At 44.2% G+C, this 19,356-nt stretch overlaps 1 protein-coding gene across 2 annotated transcripts in view; it reads right to left on the reverse strand.

Annotated features, from left to right (window-relative positions):
* The window catches only part of LOC124048151 (cGMP-dependent protein kinase 1-like), a 90,657-nt gene that overhangs the window by 55,137 nt on the left and 16,164 nt on the right, over positions 1-19,356 (reverse strand). For both annotated transcript variants that reach the window (XM_046368632.1, XM_046368631.1), the window contains exon 2: positions 18,361-18,527. In XM_046368632.1, coding sequence (XP_046224588.1) covers positions 18,361-18,527 — 167 coding nt within the window. The remainder of the gene's footprint in view (positions 1-18,360; positions 18,528-19,356) is intronic.

Raw genomic sequence — 19,356 nt, forward strand, 5'->3', positions numbered from 1 at the left:
GCTAAGGTAGTGGAGGGGTAGAGTGGAGGTTAATATAGGGAAGGGGTAGAGTGGAGGCTAAGGTTGTGAAGAGGTTGAATGGAGGGTAAGGTAGTGAAGAGGCAGAGTGGAAGCTAAAGTAGTGAAGGTGTAGAGTGGAGGGTAAGGTAGTGAAGGGTTATAGTGGAGGCTAAGGTAGTGAAGGGGTAGAGTGGGGCTAAGGTAGTGAAGGGGTAGATTGGAGGCTAAGTTAGTGAAGGGGTAGAGTGGAGGCTAAGTTAGTGAAGGGGTGGAGTGGAGGCTAAGGTAGTGAACGGGTAGAGTGGAGCTAAGGGAGTGAAGGGGTAGAGTGGAGGGTAAGGTAGTGAAGAGGCAGAGTGGAAGCTAAAGTAGTGAAGGTGTAGAGTGGAGGCCAAGGTAGTGAAGGGGTAGAATGGAGGCTAAGGTAGTAAAGGGGTAGAGTGGAGGCCAATGTAATGAAGAGGAAGAGTGGAGGGTAGGCTAGTGAAGGGGTAGAGTGGAGGGTAAAGTTGTGAAGAGGTAGAGTGGAGGCTAAGGTAGGGAAGGGGTAGAATGGAGGCTAAGGTAGTGAAGGGGTAGAGTGGAGGCTAAGGTAGTGAAGGGGTAGAATGGAGGCAAAGGTAGTGAAGGGGTAGAATGGAGGCTAAGGTAGTGAAGCGGTAGAGTGGGGGTAGATTGGGGGCAAAAGTAGTGAAGGGGGAGAGTGGAGGGTAAGGTAGTGAAGGGTTATAGTGGAGGCTAAGGTAGTGAAGGGGTAGAGTGGGGCTAAGGTAGTGAAGGGGTAGATTGGAGGCTAAGTTAGTGAAGGGGTAGAGTGGAGGCTAAGTTAGTGAAGGGGTGGAGTGGAGGCTAAGGTAGTGAACGGGTAGAGTGGAGCTAAAGTAGTGAAGGTGTAGAGTGGAGGCCAAGGTAGTGAAGAGGCAGAGTGGAGGGTAAGCTAGTGAAGGGGTAGAATGGAGGGTAAGGTAGTGAAGGAGGAGAGTGGATGTTAAGATAGTGAAGGGGTAGAGTGGAGGGTAGATTTTAGGCTAGGGTAGTGAAGGGGTAGAGTGGAGGCTAAGGTAGTGAAGGGGTAGATTGGAGGCTAAGTTAGTGAAGGGGTAGAGTGGAGGCTAAGTTAGTGAAGGGGTGGAGTGGAGGCTAAGTTAGTGAAGGGGTAGAGTGGAGACTAAGGTAGTGAAGGGGTGGAGTGGAGGCTAAGGTAGTGAAGGGGTAGAGTGGAGGCTAAGGTAGTGAAGGGGTAGAGTGGAGGTTAAGGTAGGGAAGGGGTAGAGTGGAGGCTAAGGTAGTGAAGGGGTAGAGTGGAGGGTAAGGTAGTGAAGAGGCAGAGTGGAAGCTAAAGTAGTGAAGGTGTAGAGTGGAGGCCAAGGTAGTGAAGGGGTAGAGTGGAGGGTAAGGTAGTGAAGAGGCAGAGTGGAAGCTAAAGTAATGAAGGTGTAGAGTGGAGGCCAAGGTAGTGAAGGGGTAGGGCGGAGGGTAGAGAGGAGGCTATGGTAGTGAACGTGTAGAGTGGAGCTAAGGTAGTGAAGGGGTAGAGTGGAGGGTAAGGTAGTGAAGAGGCAGAGTGGAAGCTAAAGTAGTGAAGGTGTAGAGTGGAGGCCAAGGTAGTGAAGGGGTAGAGTGGAGGCTAAGGTAGTGAAGTGGTAGAGTGGAGGGTAAGCTAGTGAAGGGGTAGAGTGAATGCTAAAGTAGTGAAGGTGTAGATTGGAGGCCAATGTAATGAAGAGGAAGAGTGGAGGGTAGGCTAGTGAAAGGGTAGAGTGGAGGGTAAGGTTGTGAAGAGACAGAGTGGAGGGTAAGCGAGTGAAGGGGTAGAGTGGAGGCTAAGGTAGGGAAGGGGTAGAATGGAGGCTAAGGTAGTGAAGGGGTAGAGTGGAGGCTAAGGTAGTGAAGGGGTAGAATGGAGGCAAAGGTAGTGAAGGGGTAGAATGGAGGCTAAGGTAGTGAAGCGGTAGAGTGGGGGTAGATTGGGGTCCAAAGTAGTGAAGGGGGAGAGTGGAGGGTAAGGTAGTGAAGGGTTATAGTGGAGGCTAAGGTAGTGAAGGGGTAGAGTGGGGCTAAGGTAGTGAAGGGGTAGATTGGAGGCTAAGTTAGTGAAGGGGTAGAGTGGAGGCTAAGTTAGTGAAGGGGTGGAGTGGAGGCTAAGGTAGTGAAGGGGTAGAGTGGAGGCTAAGGTAGTGAAGGGGTAGAGTGGAGGCTAAAGTAATGAAGGGGTAGAGTGGATGTTAAGATAGTAAAGGGGTAGAGTGGAGGGTAGAGTGGAGGCTAGGGTAGTGAACGGGTAGAGTGGAGCTAAGGTAGTAAAGGGGTAGAGTGGAGGGTAAGGTAGTGAAGCGGCCGAGTGGAGGGTAAGCTTGTGAAGGGGTAGAATGAATGCTAAAGTCGTGAAGGGGTAGAGTGGATGTTAAGATAGTAAAGGGGTAGAGTGGAGGGTAGAGTGGAAGCTAAAGTAGTGAAGGGGTAGAGTGGAGGCCAATGTAGTGAAGAGGAAGAGTGGAGGTTAGGCTAGTGAAGGGGTAGAATGGAGGGTAAGGTAGTGAAGGAGGAGAGTCGATGTTAAGATAGTGATGGGGTACAGTGGAGGGTAGATTTTAAGCTAGGGTAGTGAAGGGGTAGAGTGGAGGCCTAAGGTAGTGAAGGGGTAGATTGGAGGCTAAGTTAGTGAAGGGGTAGAGTGGAGGCTAAGTTAGTGAAGGGGTGGAGTGGAGGCTAAGTTAGTGAAGGGGTCGAGTGGAGACTAAGGTAGTGAAGGGGTGGAGTGGAGGCTAAGGTAGTGAAGGGGTAGAGTGGAGGCTAAGGTAGTGAAGGGGTAGAGTGGAGGTTAAGGTAGGGAAGGGGTAGAGTGGAGGCTAAGGTAGTGAAGGGGTAGAGTGGAGGGTAAGGTAGTGAAGAGGCAGAGTGGAAGCTAAAGTAGTGAAGGTGTAGAGTGGAGGCCAAGGTAGTGAAGCGGTAGAGTGGAGGGTAAGGTAGTGAAGAGGCAGAGTGGAAGCTAAAGTAATGAAGGTGTAGAGTGGAGGCCAAGGTAGTGAAGGGGTAGGGCGGAGGGTAGAGAGGAGGCTATGGTAGTGAACGGGTAGAGTGGAGCTAAGGTAGTGAAGGGGTAGAGTGGAGGGTAAGGTAGTGAAGAGGCAGAGTGGAAGCTAAAGTAGTGAAGGTGTAGAGTGGAGGCCAAGGTAGTGAAGGGGTAGAGTGGAGGCTAAGGTAGTGAAGGGGTAGAGTGGAGGGGAGGGTAAGCTAGTGAAGGGGTAGAGTGAATGCTAAAGTAGTGAAGGGGTAGAGTGGAGGCCAATGTAATGAAGAGGAAGAGTGGAGGGTAGGCTAGTGAAGGGGTAGAGTGGAGGGTAAGGTTGTGAAGAGGCAGAGTGGAGGGTAAGCGAGTGAAGGGGTAGAGTGGAGGCTAAGGTAGGGAAGGGGTAGAATGGAGGCTAAGGTAGTGAAGGGGTAGAGTGGAGGCTAAGGTAGTGAAGGGGTAGAATGGAGGCAAAGGTAGTGAAGGGGTAGAATGGAGGCTAAGGTAGTGAAGCGGTAGAGTGGGGGTAGATTGGGGGCAAAAGTAGTGAAGGGGGAGAGTGGAGGCTAAGGTAGTGAAGGGGTAGAGTGGGGCTAAGGTAGTGAAGGGGTAGATTGGAGGCTAAGTTAGTGAAGGGGTAGAGTGGAGTCTAAGTTAGTGAAGGGGTGGAGTGGAGGCTAAGGTAGTGAAGGGGTAGAGTGGAGGCTAAGGTAGTGAAGGGGTAGAGTGGAGGCTAAAGTAATGAAGGGGTAGAGTGGATGTTAAGATAGTAAAGGGGTAGAGTGGAGGGTAGAGTGGAGGCTAGGGTAGTGAACGGGTAGAGTGGAGCTAAGGTAGTAAAGGGGTAGAGTGGAGGGTAAGGTAGTGAAGCGGCCGAGTGGAGGGTAAGCTTGTGAAGGGGTAGAATGAATGCTAAAGTCGTGAAGGGGTAGAGTGGATGTTAAGATAGTAAAGGGGTAGAGTGGAGGGTAGAGTGGAAGCTAAAGTAGTGAAGGGGTAGAGTGGAGGCCAATGTAGTGAAGAGGAAGAGTGGAGGGTAGGCTAGTGAAGGGGCAGAGTGGAGGGTAAGGTTGTGAAGAGACAGAGTGGAGGGTAAGCTATTGAAGGGGTAGAATGAATGCTAAAGTAGTGAAGGGGTAGAGGGGAGGGTAGAATGGAGGGTAAGGTAGTGAAGGGGTAGAGTGGAGGGTAGAGTGGAGGGTAAGGTAGTGAAGGGGTAGAGTGGAGGCTAAGGTAGTGAAGAGGCAGAGTGGAGGGTAAGGTAGTGAAGGGGTAGAGTGGAGGGTAAGGTAGTGAAGGGGTAGAGTGGAGGGTAAGGTAGTGAAGAGGCAGAGTGGAGGGCAGAGTGGAGGGTAGGCTAGTGAAGTGGTAGAGTGGAGGCTAAGGTAGTGAAGAGTCAGAGTGGAGGGTAAGGTAGTGAATGGGGTAAAGTGGAGGGTAAGGTAGTGAAGGGGTAGAGTAGAGTGTAAGGTAGTGAAGGGGTAGAGTGGAGGGTAAGGTAGTGAAGAGGCAGAGTGGAGGGTAGAGTGGAGGGTAAGGTAGTGAAGGGGTAGAGTGGAGGGTAAGCTAGTGAAGGGGTAGAGTGACAAAATATATTTCTCTCCGGCTTACATTGCATTGCAAGTCTCACACGTCTGCTCCAATGCCAATTATTTATGAAGGGTAGCAAGCTGCTTTTGTCAGATGACAAGCTGACAAACTGCAGTTGAAGAGTTTCATTCCAAAATGCTATCCAGAAATGTTTGTAATTTAGCTTTAATTGTTTAAAGAAATTATGAAAGAGACTGCTGTGGTTTTTCACTATCTAATCATTGCATGGGGTTGTTCAATGACAGACATGTATTTGTTTCAAATCTATCACTTGGTTTCATTGCAGACAACAAAAAAATTGTGACTTGAACATTTTATTCATCAAAATGTGTTTTTGGGCAGCAATGCCTTCTGGAACATGTGAACTTTCATGTGCCATAATAACAAATTTGGATACCATATGTAAATGCAAATAAAATTGTTAAATTACGAGTCTTGTTGGTTTAGCCATGGGAAAAGACAGTTACCTTCCCGGTAGAAATGATTGGCTAAGATAATATAATGGCTGGGCTGGACATGCCGAGGGATGAGTTCAGATTGTTCTGCCATGTAGCACCCTTCTGTCTATAACATGAGCTGGTCAGTATGTGTAAGTAATCCTTTCTATCGTAGCTTTTTGGAAAGAGATCACGTAGTAGAACTGCAAAAGTGCTGATCTCCACTTTCTGGAGGACCGAGTTTTGAAATCAGTGGAATGCCCGGTGGAATTAGAGTGTGATGGCTAAAGAGATGGAGAAATTCTGGTGTTTGATTGCAAATGTTCAGAGAGTCGAAAAAAGAACAAACAGAAGGCTGTTGTTGAATAAAACACCTGTTTCTGGATTACATCTTCAAACTAAGGGCAGCCATGACATCTTTTATTTCACCTTTATTTAACCAGGTAGGCTAGCTGAGAACAAGTTCTCATTTGCAACTGCGACCTGACCAAGATAAAGCATAGCAGTGTGAACAGACAACACAGAATTACACATGGAGTAAACAATTAACAAGTCAATAACACAGTAGGGGAAAAAAGGGGAGTCTATATACATTGTGTGCAAAAGGCATGAGGTAGGCGAATAATTACAATTTTGCAGATTAACACTGGAGTGATAAATGATCAGATGGTCATGTACAGGTAGAGATATTGGTGTGCAAAAGAGCAGAAAAGTAAATAAATAAAAACAGTATGGGGATGAGGTAGGTAAAAATGGTTGGGCTATTTACCGATAGACTATGTACAGCTGCAGCACAGCTGCAGCAATCGGTTAGCTGCTCAGATAGCAGATGTTTGAAGTTGGTGAGGGAGATAAAAGTCTCCAACTTCAGCGATTTATGCAATTCATTCCAGTCACAGGCAGCAGAGAACTGAAACGAAAGGCAGCCAAATGAGGTGTTTGCTTTAGGGATGATCAGTGAGATACACCTGCTGGAGCGCGTGCTACGGGTGGGTGTTGCCATCGTGACCAGTGAACTGAGATAAGGCGGAGCTTTACCTAGCATGGACTTGTAGATGACCTGGAGCCAGTGGGTCTGGCGACGAATATGTAGGGAGGGCCAGCCGACTAGAGCATACAAGTCGCAGTGGTGGGTGGTATAAGGTGCTTTAGTGACAAAACGGATGGCACTGTGATAAACTGCATCCAGTTTGCTGAGTAGAGTGTTGGACTCAATTTTGTAGATGACATCGCCGAAGTCGAGGATCGGTAGGATAGTCAGTTTTACTATGGTAAGTTTGGCGGCGTGAGTGAAGGAGGCTTTGTTGCGGAATAGAAAGCCGACTCTTGATTTGATTTTCGATTGGAGATGTTTGATATGAGTCTGGAAGGAGAGTTTACAGTCTAGCCAGACACCTAGGTACTTATAGATGTCCACATATTCAAGGTTGGAACCCATCCAGGGTGGTGATGCTGGTCAGGCATGCGGGTGCAGGCAGCGAACGGTTGAAAAGCATGCATTTGGTTTTACTAGCGTTTAAGAGCATTTGGACGCCACGGAAGGAGTGTTGTATGGCATTGAAGCTCGTTTGGAGGTTAGATAGCACAGTGTCCAAGGACGGGCCGGAAGTATATAGAATGATGTCGTCTGCGTAGAGGTGGATCAGGGAATCGCCCGCAGCAAGGGCAACATCATTGATATATACAGAAAAAAGAGTCGGCCCGAGGATTGAATCCTGTGGCACCCCCATAGAGACTGCCAGAGGACCGGACAGCATGCCCTCCGATTTGACACACTGAACTCTGTTTGCAAAGTAATTGGTGAACCAGGCAAGGCAGTCATCTGAAAAACCGAGGCTACTGAGTCTGCCGATAAGAATATGGTGATTGACCGAGTCGAAAGCCTTGGCAAGGTCGATGAAGACGACTGCACAGTACTGTCTTTTATCGATGGCGGTTATGATATCGTTTAGTACCTTGAGGGTGGCTGAGGTGCACCCGTGACCGGCTCGGAAACCAGATTGCATAACGGAGAAGGTACGGTGGGATTCGAGATGGTCAGTGACCTGTTTGTTGACTTGGCTTTCGAAGACCTTAGATAGGCAGGGCAGGATGGATATAGGTCTGTAACAGTTTGGGTCCAGGGTGTCTCCCCCTTTGAAGAGGGGGATGACTGCGGCAGCTTTCCAATCCTTGGGGATCTCAGACGATATGAAAGAGAGGTTGAACAGTGGTGTGCGGGCTGTGCTTTGGCAAAGTGGGTGGGGTTATATCCTTCCTGTTTGGCCCTGTCCGGGGGTGTCCTCTGATGGGGCCACAGTGTCTCCTGACCCCTCCTGTCTCAGCCTCCTGTATTTATGCTGCAGTAGTTTATGTGTCGGGGGGCTAGGGTCAGTTTGTTATATCTGGAGTACTTCTCCTGTCCTATTCGGTGTCCTGTGTGAATCTAAGTGTGCGTTCTCTAATTCTCTCCTTCTCTCTTTCTTTCTCTCTCTCGGAGGACCTGAGCCCTAGGACCATGCCCCAGGACTACCTGACATGATGACTCCTTGCTGTCCCCAGTCCACCTGGCCATGCTGCTGCTCCAGTTTCAACTGTTCTGCCTTACTATTATTCGACCATGCTGGTCATTTATGAACATTTGAACATCTTGGCCATGTTCTGTTATAATCTCCAACCGGCACAGCCAGAAGAGGACTGGCCACCCCACATATGCTCTCTCTAATTCTCTCTTTCTTTATCTCTCTCAGAGGACCTGAGCCCTAGGACCGTGCCCCAGGACTACCTGACATGATGACTCCTTGCTGTCCCCAGTCCACCTGACTGTGCTGCTGCTCCAGTTTCAACTGTTCTGTCTTATTATTATTCGACCATGCTGGTCATTTATGAACATTTGAACATCTTGGCCATGTTCTGTTATAATCTCCACCCGGCACAGCCAGAAGAGGACTGGCCACCCCACATAGCCTGGTTCCTCTCTAGGTTTCTTCCTAGGTTTTGGCCTTTCTAGGGAGTTTTTCCTTGCCACCGTGCTTCTACACCTGCATTGCTTGCTGTTTGGGGTTTTAGGCTGGGTTTCTGTACAGCACTTTGAGATATCAGCTGATGTACGAAGGGCTATATAAATAAATGTGATTTGATTTGATTTGAACAGGCTGGTGATAGGGGTTGCGACAATGGCGGCGGATAGTTTCAGAAATAGAGGGTCCAGATTGTCAAGCCCAGCTGATTTGTACGGGTCCAGGTTTTGCAGCTCTTTCAGAACATCTGCTATCTGGATTTGGGTAAAGGAGAAACTGGAGAGGCTTGGGCGCGTAGCTGCGGGGGGGGGCGGAGCTGTTGGCCGAGGTTGGAGTAGCCAGGCGGAAGGCATGGCCAGCCGTTGAGAAATGCTTGTTGAAGTTTTCGATAATCATGGATTTATCGGTGGTGACCATGTTACCTAGCCTCAGTGCAGTGGGCAGCTGGGAGGAGGTGCTCTTGTTCTCCATGGACTTCACAGTGTCCCAGAACTTTTTGGAGTTGGAGCTACAGGATGCAAGCTTCTGCCTGAAGAAGCTGGCCTTAGCTTTCCTGACTGACTGTGTGTATTGGTTCCTGACTTCCCTGTACAGTTGCATATCGCGGGGACTATTCGATGCTATTGCAGTCCGCCACAGGATGTTTTTGTGCTGGTCGAGGGCAGTCAGGTCTGGAGTGAACCAAGGGCTATATCTGTGACAGAGAGGGAGAAGCATCCAACCATGTATATGGGTAAGAGAGTCTAGCTAGCTACATTTTCAGATATTATATACGTTTCTAATTTAGTCATAAAATCATTTTCATTTGAAGTTAAAGTGTTGTGTTAGCTAGGGGCTAAGGCTTAAGATGGTGTAAATGATGCTGAATGGGTATAGACCTGTGGTTCCCAAACTTTGTCTGGTCCCGTACCCTTTCAAACTTTCAACCTCCATCTGCGTCCCCCCTCTAGCACCAGGGTCAGCACACTCTCAAATATGTTTTTGCAATCATTGTAAGCCTACCACACACACACTACACAATACATTTATTACATAAGAATGAGTGTGAGTTTTTGTCACAACCCGGCTCGTGGGAAGTGACAAAGAGATTTTATAGGACCAGGGCACAAAATATAATACAATACTAATCAATAGATTTGCTCTTTAATTAAACATCGAACAAATGTTTTTATTTGTTCATCAAAAATTGTGAATAACTCATCACAGGTTAACGAGAAGGGTGTGCTTGAAAGGATGCACATAACTCCGCAATTGTCACGCCCTGATCTTAGAGATCCTTATTATTCTCTATGTTTGATTAGGTCAGGGTGTGACTCGGGTGGGAAAGTCTATGTTTTCTATTTCTTTGTTTTGGCCGAGTGTGGTTTCCAATCAGAGGCAGCTGTCTATCGTTGTCTATGACTGGGGTTCATATATACAGTGGGGAGAACAAGTATTTGATACACTGCCGATTTTGCAGGTGTTCCTACTTACAAAGCATGTAGAGGTCTGTAATTTTTATCATAGGTAAATCAAATCAAATTTATTTATATAGCCCTTTGTACATCAACTGATATTTCAAAGTGCTGTACAGAAACCCAGCCTAAAACCCCAAACAGCAAGCAATGCAGGTGTTGAAGCACGTTGGCTAGGAAAAACTCCCTAGAAAGGCCAAAACCTAGGAAGAAACTTCGAGAGGAACAAGGCTGTTAGGGGTGGCCAGTCCTCTTCTGGCTGTGCTGGGTGGAGATTATAACAGAACATGGACAAGATGTTCAAATGTTCATAAATGACCAGCATGGTCAAATAATAGGTCTGGAACAGGTAGCACGTCTGGTGAACAGGTCAGGATTCCATAACCGCAGGCAGAACAGTTTAAACTGGAGCAGCAGCACGGCCAGGTTAACTGGGGAGGAGACATCATGCCAGGTAGTCCTTAGGCATGGTCCTAGGGCTCAGGTCAGGCAGAACAGTTCAAATGTGAGAGACGGAATCTAAAACAAAAATCCAGAAAATCACATTGTATGATATTTAAATAATTAATTTGCATTTTATTGCATGACATAAGTATTTGATCACCTACCAAACAGTAAGAATTCCGGCTCTCGCAGACCAGTTAGTTTTTCTTTAAGAAGCCCTCCTGTTCTCCACTCCACAATTATTAAAAATGGAAGAAGGTCAAGATGACGGTCACCTTCAGTCTGGGGCTCCATGCAAGATCTCACCTCATGGGGCATCAATGATCATGAGGAAGGTGAGGGATCAGCCCAGAACTACACGGCAGGACCTGGTCAATGACATGAAGAGAGCTGGGACCACAGTCTCAAAGAAAACCATTAGTAACACACTACGCTGTCATGGATTAAAATCCTGCAGCGCACGCAAGGTCCCTCTGCTCAAGCCAGCGAATGTCCAGGCACGTCTGACGTTTGCCAATGACCATCTGGATGATCCAGAGGGGGAATGGGAAAAGGTCATGTGGTCTGATGAGACAAAAATAACGCTTTTTTGTTTAAACTCCACTCGCCGTGTTTGGAGTGAAGAAGAAGGATGAGTACAACCCCAGGAACACCATCCCAACCGTGAAGCATGGAGGTGGAAACATCATTCTTTGGGGATGCTTTTCAGCAAAGTGAACAGAATGACTGCACCGTACTGAGGGGAGGATACATGGCAAGATCTTGGCCAACAACCTCCTTCCCTCATTAAGAGCATTGAAGATAGGTTGTGGCTGGGTCTTCCAGCATGACAACGACCTGAAATACACAGAGACGGCAACTAAGGAGTGGCTCCATAAGAAGCATCTCAAGGTCCTGGAGTGGCCTAGCCAGTCTCCAGACCTGAACCCAATAGAAAATCTTTGGAGGGAGCTGAAAATCCGTATTGCCCAGTGACAGCCCCGAAACCTGAAGGATCTGGAGAAGGTCTGTATGAAGGAGTGGGCCAAAATCCCTGCTGCAGTGTGTGCAAACTTGGTCATGAACTACAGGAAACATATGATCTCTATAATTGAAAACAAAGGTTTCTGTACCAAATATTAAGTTCTGCTTTTCTGATGTATCAAATAATTATGTCATGCAATAAAATGCAAATTCATTACTTAAAAATCATACAATGTGAATTTAAATATTTAGTCTCTCACAGTTGAAGTGTACCTATGATAAAAAGAAATTACATGCTTTGTAAGTAGGAAAACCTGCAAAATCGGCAGTGAATCAAATACTCCCCGCTGTACATTGTCATTTTCCTTTTGGGTTTTGTGGGATCTTGTTTTCTGTTTAGTTTCTTAGCCTTACAGAACTGTGCGCTTTCGTTCTTTTGTCTTTATTATTACGTTTTGGTGTCATCAATAAAAAGACGATGTACTCCTACCACGCTGCGCCTTGGTCTAGTCTTCCTTCTACAAACGAGAGCCGTTACAGCAATGTTGTATTGGAGAGCGTCTCAGTCTTAAATCATTTTCCAGACACAGTCTGTGCCTGTATTTAGTTTTCATGATAGTGAGGGCCGAGCATCAGTGTCTTAACAGCGCGATTTGTCAAGGCAGAAAACTTTGAGCGCAGCCCAATCCAGAAATCTGTCAGTGGCTTCTGATTAAATTACATTTTCAGCCTCCCGGGTGGCGCAGTGGTTAAGGGTGCTGTACTGCAGCGCCAGCTGTGCCACCAGAGACTTTGGGTTCGCGCCCAGCCTCTGTTGCAACCGGCCGCGACCGGGAGGTCCGTGGGGCTACGCACAATTGGCCTAGTGTTTTCTCCAACACATTGGTGCGGCTGGCTTCCAGGTTGGATCCGCAGGTTGGCTTGGTTGGGTTGTGTATCGGAGGACGCATGACTTTCAACCTTCGTCTCTCTCCCGAGTCCGTACAGTAGTTGTAGCGATGAGACAAGATAGTAGCTACTAAAACAATTGGATACCACAAAAAGGGGGTAAAATTCACACAAAAAAAAACACTTTTTTCCCCAATTTTCACAGAACCGCTTGTTGCAATTTCGATGAGGCTCTCTTGTTCAAATATCGGTAAGTGGACTGGAGGCAGGGCATGAAAGGGATAATGAATCCAGTTGTTTGTGTTATCCATTTATGGAATGTACCTGCGAATCGCGCACTCAACTCACTCAGGTGTTTCGCTATATCACATTTGACATTGAGTTAATTTGCATAGAAAAATCATACATTGTTGGAAAGACCTGTGTGTTGTCCTTATTAATGCAGACAGAGATGAGCTCCAACTTCTTAATCATAGCCTCAATTTTGTACAGCGCATTGAATATAGTTGCAGGGAGTCCCTGTAATCCTAGATTCAGATCATTCAGTCAAGAAAAAGCATCACCCCGATAGGCCAGTTGTGTGAGAAACTCGTCATCATCAAGCGGTCAGACAAGTGAAAATGATGGTCAGTAAAGAAAACTTTAATCTCGTCTCTCAATTAAAAATAATGTGTCAATACTTCGCCTCTTGATAACCAACGCATGTTGTAAAAGGGTTACATGGTCGCTGCCAATATCATTGCATAGTGCAGAAAATACACAAGTGTTCAGGGGCCTTGCTTTAACAAAAATCCTTCTTTAACTCTACACCTTCATCTACACTGATTGAAGTGGATTTAACAGGGAACATAGTGTTCACCTGGATTCACCTGGTCAGTCTATGTAATGGAAAGAGCAGGTGTCCTTAATGTTTTGTACACTGTGTATAAATTATACATTTTTGACATCAATATTTAAAAAAAAGAATAATAATTCAATACAGTAATATGAGATCTTGACTTTGTCACTTAGCAGATGCTCTTCTCCAGAGCGACATACAGTAAGTGCATTCATCTTAAGATAGCTAGGTGAGACAACCACATAACACAGTCAAATATAGCTTCCATTCCAGCTAAACAAAGGTTATATAGCGTTTTGCTACAAAATAAATAATAATCATACACATCTAAAATCTATTAATTAAAATCTGAGAACAGTCATATTTTACACGCACATGAATATACCCACAAGCAATAAAAATAGGGTTTTGGAAATAAACTCTTCATTTCTCACGCAGTGCATCTTTATCAGCTAGCTGCCAAAACATTGTTGGTTGTAACTTTTAATTCATCATTTGCATTGGTGCAGAAGTGCATTGCACCTGACAAATTCAGGTGTGTGTTTTCCTCAGTATAGAAAATGACATCACCTGGCTGCTGTCCGAGTAGGCTATGACTTGAGTTCTCTTATAGCAAATACTTTACATACAGTATATTCATCCATTACATTAGCCTAAATTGTTTACTTCAAACCCTCTCAGTCCATTGGATATACTGTAGTATAAAACTCCAGGTCTCGGTTCAGCTGGGCCTTTGCATATTAATGTGGATGTTAATAAACAACATTGCCAAAGGATGAGGATCCAGCACGTTGCTATGCAACCAAATCCATGTTGAGACAGCTTGGCTGCATTTAGTTTATGACTGTAAAGTGTAACTTGTTGGCTGAGAGAGCAAATATCCACTACATTCTGTGCCCATTACGAAAACAGAATTGATGAGTTTTTCACGGTGGTATCCTATTTAAAAATCACCCAAGTATAGCGCCTTGTCATCATTAGATTCTTTTTCGGGTCATTTCCTCTTCCTGTTTACATCTCACATTATATTTGGAGTCCATCTGTGGGTTTAACAGGCCAATAAAAAAAAGACTGGGAAAAGGCTGAGGATGTTTATTCCTGTCTGGGGCACAGAAAAACCCAAAGTGTCAAACACTCACGCTCAAAAATGTTCTCTATTTCCATTTTGTTCTTCAGTGAGGTGAACACTTCATTAGCTAGCTGTGCTGTGTTAGAATATCAATGGGTTTCTACTTCCTTGTCATTTATTTGTGTCCAACGCTAGATAGCTGTTCTCGGGAGAGCAGGCGCATTAGCCAGGATATTTCTTCCAATTAACGTCCGGCAATAGTGACGAGGCCATTATTAATTGACAGTTGCAGTGAGACTACTTATTCTTCTCTGTTCCATAGAGTCTAATGGAGAGGCCCCGTCTGCTAAACCTTGATCCTTTTCGTGTCTAGAAAGATCTATCCACAGCGTATAGAGATGCATGTCAGAGGTGTCGTGTGTTCATGGTAAATACATCATTAATCAAGGATCTACGTGATAGATTTAGTATTCAGGGAAAACATTCAATCCCACTTCATTTATACAACATGAACCTCATTAATGTGTTTAAAGCAGCAATATGTAACTTTTCGGCGACCCGATCAAATTCTCTTAGAAATGTGTGTTATAGATCTGTGATTCTCGTTGAAAGAAAGTCTAAGAAGTGGTAGATCTGTTCTAGGTGCGCTATTTCTATGCTTCTCGTTTTTAAGTTGAGTTTTTTAGTCTTATACGTTCGGTTTTATATATCAGCTTCAAAAAGCTGAAAATACTATCTTTTTGGTTATGTAAAATATATTTCACAGTGGTATAGATGGGAAAAAGGATTGTCTACACTATGATTGCTTGTTTTGTCACAAACTGAAATTAGGCAAATAATTAGAATTTTAACAAACATGAAATGGAGGAGTGATATCTGCATAGTGCACATTTAATACATTATCAAAAGCAAAATAGGGTTTTGACATTATACACGTCAATGAGACCAATGAATTTTTAGTGTTGTAGGCTCTGGACCAGTCTGAACCCCCCTGGATGTGACCCTCCTCCATTTAATCTCCAAACTGCCTCTACTCTAGCCTTCCTCCTGATGCTGACTGCTCAAAGCCTTAATAAACTACCCTGCCTGCCATGATCTTCTACATGTTTAGGTTTGTCAGAATTACATTTTTTAAGCACTTAAAGCACTTTGTAATGAAAAGCTTTGTCATAAAAGTTGAATTCATTATTATTGTTATCTGTTATTTTAATGGAGGAACAGAAGCAGTAAAACAAATCAAATTTGGAACTGCCGGAGGACAGACAGATACTGTGGTCTGTTTCCTTGCCCACAAGGCTCAGTTAGGCTATGAATCTGTTGCTAATTGAAAAGCTCTGTTTATTTCAGCTGACCCATTTTGTGTCTGGTGCCCGTAGTCAACGCCGCACTGAGCAAGATGCCCTGCTGATTAAAAAAAAGTAAAAATGTTCTGCCTGTGGATTAATATAGTTCAACACAGGTGTACAAATAAATACGGCACAGCTGGGTGTGCTTGGAGAAAGTAGCTCAAAGGGAAGTCTACTTCATGGGGTTTGTCCATACACTCTAAAGAAGTTAATGACCTCAAATTAGTTTTTATCATTTTCATTTCAAAAGAAATGCACTTTTTTTCTGATAACTTTTCCTCAGGTGTTACCATTGTGTTAGCCTCGTCGAGAATCAGGCTTGGGAGGCGTGCCAATGACGTGATGTTGGAGTTATAGTAGCGCTCAGGAGCACATTCAAGGCGAATCCCATCAGACAGGAGAATAACTTCTCTAAGAATCAATTTTCTTCCCATTAGCAAATCCACTGGTCCCTCATGGCTCCATCGACGGGGACACATTGAACCGTATCAAGGCAGCTTCCCTCCCTGCTCAACTCTGCTCGGCCGTAGTGGGCACCTTTGCTCAGATTAAGGTATTTGTCTTGATTACTCGTAATCAATGGCAGAGTGTGGCACAATGACAGCTTAAGCCAAGTAAGTAAGCATACTTATACAGAATAACTGAGGGACTAAGAACCACTCATGGAATTCAGTAGACTTGGAGAAGGATGTTCTCTGTCATTTCTGTCAAGTACATAAAGCATGTTATCAGAGTGCTCCTTGTGGTATCAAGATAGGAAACAAAGAAACGAAAAGGAGCTGGGAAGAAGAAACTGGTGTAAACAGGCTTTTTACGTCTTCTTTTCAACAGCAATGTCTGTGCCAACAAATCACCCAGTTCCTCTGAGAACAAGATCTTTCAGTAAAGTTCCCCATAATGGTATGTAACAACTGAACCATTTAACATTGGGACAAAAGCAATTTGGAACTAAAATAGCCACATACTGGTTATGACTCCTTAACCCTTTACAGTTGTGGGAATTGGCCTCTATGGACAGGTCTAAATTTAAACATTTCTTACAGTAGACATATGAAAATCATATGCATAACCATGGTGGCAATTGAAAGGGAACAGTTTGGATATAATGGGGAAATGATTAGACCAAAGGTGAGTACACAACAGTTCACCTGGCTTAAGACTGAATCCAAAACATTACACTGTTGATTTTATGTGCATTTTACATTTACTCTACTTTTCGCCGCATTTGTTGATAACAAAATCGGAAAATATTCTGGCTACATTAGTAACATGAGAAGATTCCTGGTAAAGGTGAATTGACTTTAACATTCATCTAAAAAGACTGTTATTCATCGTACCAATGATTGTCCGGGATGTGAGTTTATCGTCTCCCGCACATGTTGAGATTCAAAGTTCAAACCATTTTAAACGCGCAGCTGCAGCTTCACACATTTCTGGTCTGCTTTGGCTTTCTTCTTACCGCATCGTTTGAACCTCGAACGTTCCGGCTGTTTTGACCTCTCACTCCAGGGAGGTGATTACTCACTGTGCAAAGTTACGGAAAATAATGATATCTTATAGCTTCTCAAATCATATCCCTCTATTAACAAAAACACTTTCATCATTTCCCATAATATGGAAACTTCACCCACGTAGTAGTGGGTATACTTTCCGAGTTGCAGTATTTCCTTTATAACATTTTTAGTGACATCACAAAATAACAAACACAATTACATTACTGTCCTATAGATTGCCTCTAACCATTCCCCACGTTCTACATTAGAAATATTGTTCCAGTATTCGCTTTTGAACGTGTTAGAGTTTCAGTGGGAAAAAAAAGAATGTTGAGACAAAACACATTACTTTTGGTGAATTCGGAGAGCACAGACCTGGATCTTCTCTATTGATTTACAACAGGGCGTGAGTTGTTAATCCCCACTAGTTCTATCCTACCCTCTCTACGGGTGAAAAGGGGTCTGATTGAAGTTAGTCATTGCAAACCTGATCTGACCTATTTGGATTCTCATGGTCGGTCATGACATGGGGTAGGTGCAACATAAGACAAAACATTTACAAAAGTTTGAGTGAGAGGACTAACTTCTCCAGAGTGTGCACAGTTCCTAAGTCATTTCAATGCACTTTTATAGTCTTCAACTATGAGGTGCTTATTTGGGCACATTGTGCCGTTGAGGAACTACAGCAAGCTCACTTGTAGTTGTTTTGTTTGGAACACAACCCTGCATCCCCACCATCACACAATTATTTGATTCACAGTAGACAAACATAGGCTCATTCTGTTCAGAACAACCCAGGCTATGACGCTATGTCATCTTATCTTTTAGCTGTACATAAACGTAATGATCATAAGTGTTGACACTTTATATGACATGAGTTTTATGATATGGAAATGTGCACAGTTGGACTCATTGGTGTTCGGCTGTATTTATAATCCTCAACCTCTCATCTTTCAAACTACATCGAGTCCTCATAATCTACAGCATTTCCCTCATTCAGACAACAACAACAAAAATCGCAAAAGTTGCCCAGTTAGCAGGAGGGATCTAGCAACTTCTTGTCTCGTGAGGTCGTCACGTTCAGAATAGCTTTCAGTCAAAACCCATACAACGCAGTGAAGTGCACACCTTACAAATCCCACTTAATTATAAATGTTTTGCTCTGGCTCTGCTGAATGAACATGACATAAGAAATCATGACATTTCAGTGGTTACGAAACTGTGTCACAACAAACCTGAAACGGTTGACATGAATCATGGCTAATGCTAGCTACGCTATCTCCTCTGGTCTTGATGGATTCACGCCATTCCTTCATTAATGGCTGATTTCTCACAGGTGGACAAACTGGTGAATTACAGCCCACCAGAGGACCGTTCATTCACTTCCTGGAAATGCATCTTTACTGTGGGTCATTGTTTCCAGATCTAAACTGGTGATGAATAACAGGGATGTGAACAGAAGGTCTTAACCATGAAAGTCCCACAGTAGATACAGTACACTCTTAGTGGTGACTTGAGGAACCCCTGGAGTTCCTCAAGGACCCATTGTTAGTCAATTAACTTAACATGAACAGGAATGACATTTACTGTAACAGGTGGCCAAAAGTAACTATCTGAAAGCCACGCCTCCAATCTGATAGACTGCCACCTCTACAATATATTATTAGAAAGGTTTAAAAGTGTAACCACTCCCATCACAAAAAAGTTTCTAGTTTGAACCTTTACAAATGTGTTCCTCAATGTCCTTTTCAGAGGGGTTCCTCTAAGAACTGGAAAGTTCAAAAAGGCGAAGGGAAGTTAACATGGCTGACTTTTTGCACAATGCTTACCTTCCATCACATACACCAATGAGCCCACATCCCCTTCTTTGATGATGCAGCTGTCTGTGGCATATTCAACTGGGTACATGCAGTCAACGATCTCTTGGATCTGAGAAAGCTCAAGGTTCTTCATGAAGTCGTTGTCAAGAATGGCCTCCTTGATTAAGCCCTTGGACCTGTGAATTGAATGAAAAGAGAGTAACGTTCTGTTCCTGAAGCTAAAGTGCAGAAAAAGTTACTAAATTGAGAACAATTAGCAAATGAAACAGTTGATGTGAATAAGAATCTGCAGTGTGGCCAACATCTGTTTTGCTTTGACAGACTGCTTTCACAAATAAAATTTAAAAAACGTTACTTTCTTCTATAAGTAAAGCTATTTATGAGCATCCAGTCAACAGTTTGGAAATGACATGCGCTTGAAGGCCCATATTGGAGAGAAGTGCCCCATAACCAGTAATTTGAGACTGAAATCACCGTACAGCATCTCCCCGCCTTAGGGCATGTGAATAGAATCAGTTCTTATCTCTACACCAGCACTCTTGTATAGGCTGGAGGGAAGATAAGGCATTTTACTACCCTGCATTTTACCTCAGACGCCTTGCTATGAATGACTACCCACAAGTACCTCATCCAGCAATTTTCCTTAAAAGACCAGCTTCAGAAGTACTCTGGCTTCACTATATCATAAATCGAGAGTGTGGGCACTTTAAAAATCATATGGACTTATTCTTTGGGAATTAATATTATGTTGTTTCGTGGTAGTAGGGTTAACGGAATCTACAGTAACTTTGGTAATTAAGAGAATATCCATGGCAATTTATCGTTACTAGTCATTTATACTTCAAAACTTTTTTTATTGACTGATATAAAGTATATATGTTTTTTTATCTGTGTCCATATTGTACATGAGTTTCCAGTGGATAGGTCATATGGTTCAAGAGAAAATAGCCAAACTAATGAAAAAAGCATCTAATCAACAATGGTATTATTTTTTATTAACTCTGC

Source organism: Oncorhynchus gorbuscha, linkage group LG11 (assembly GCF_021184085.1).
Source record: "Oncorhynchus gorbuscha isolate QuinsamMale2020 ecotype Even-year linkage group LG11, OgorEven_v1.0, whole genome shotgun sequence".
NCBI classification, from domain to species: Eukaryota; Metazoa; Chordata; class Actinopteri; order Salmoniformes; family Salmonidae; genus Oncorhynchus; species Oncorhynchus gorbuscha.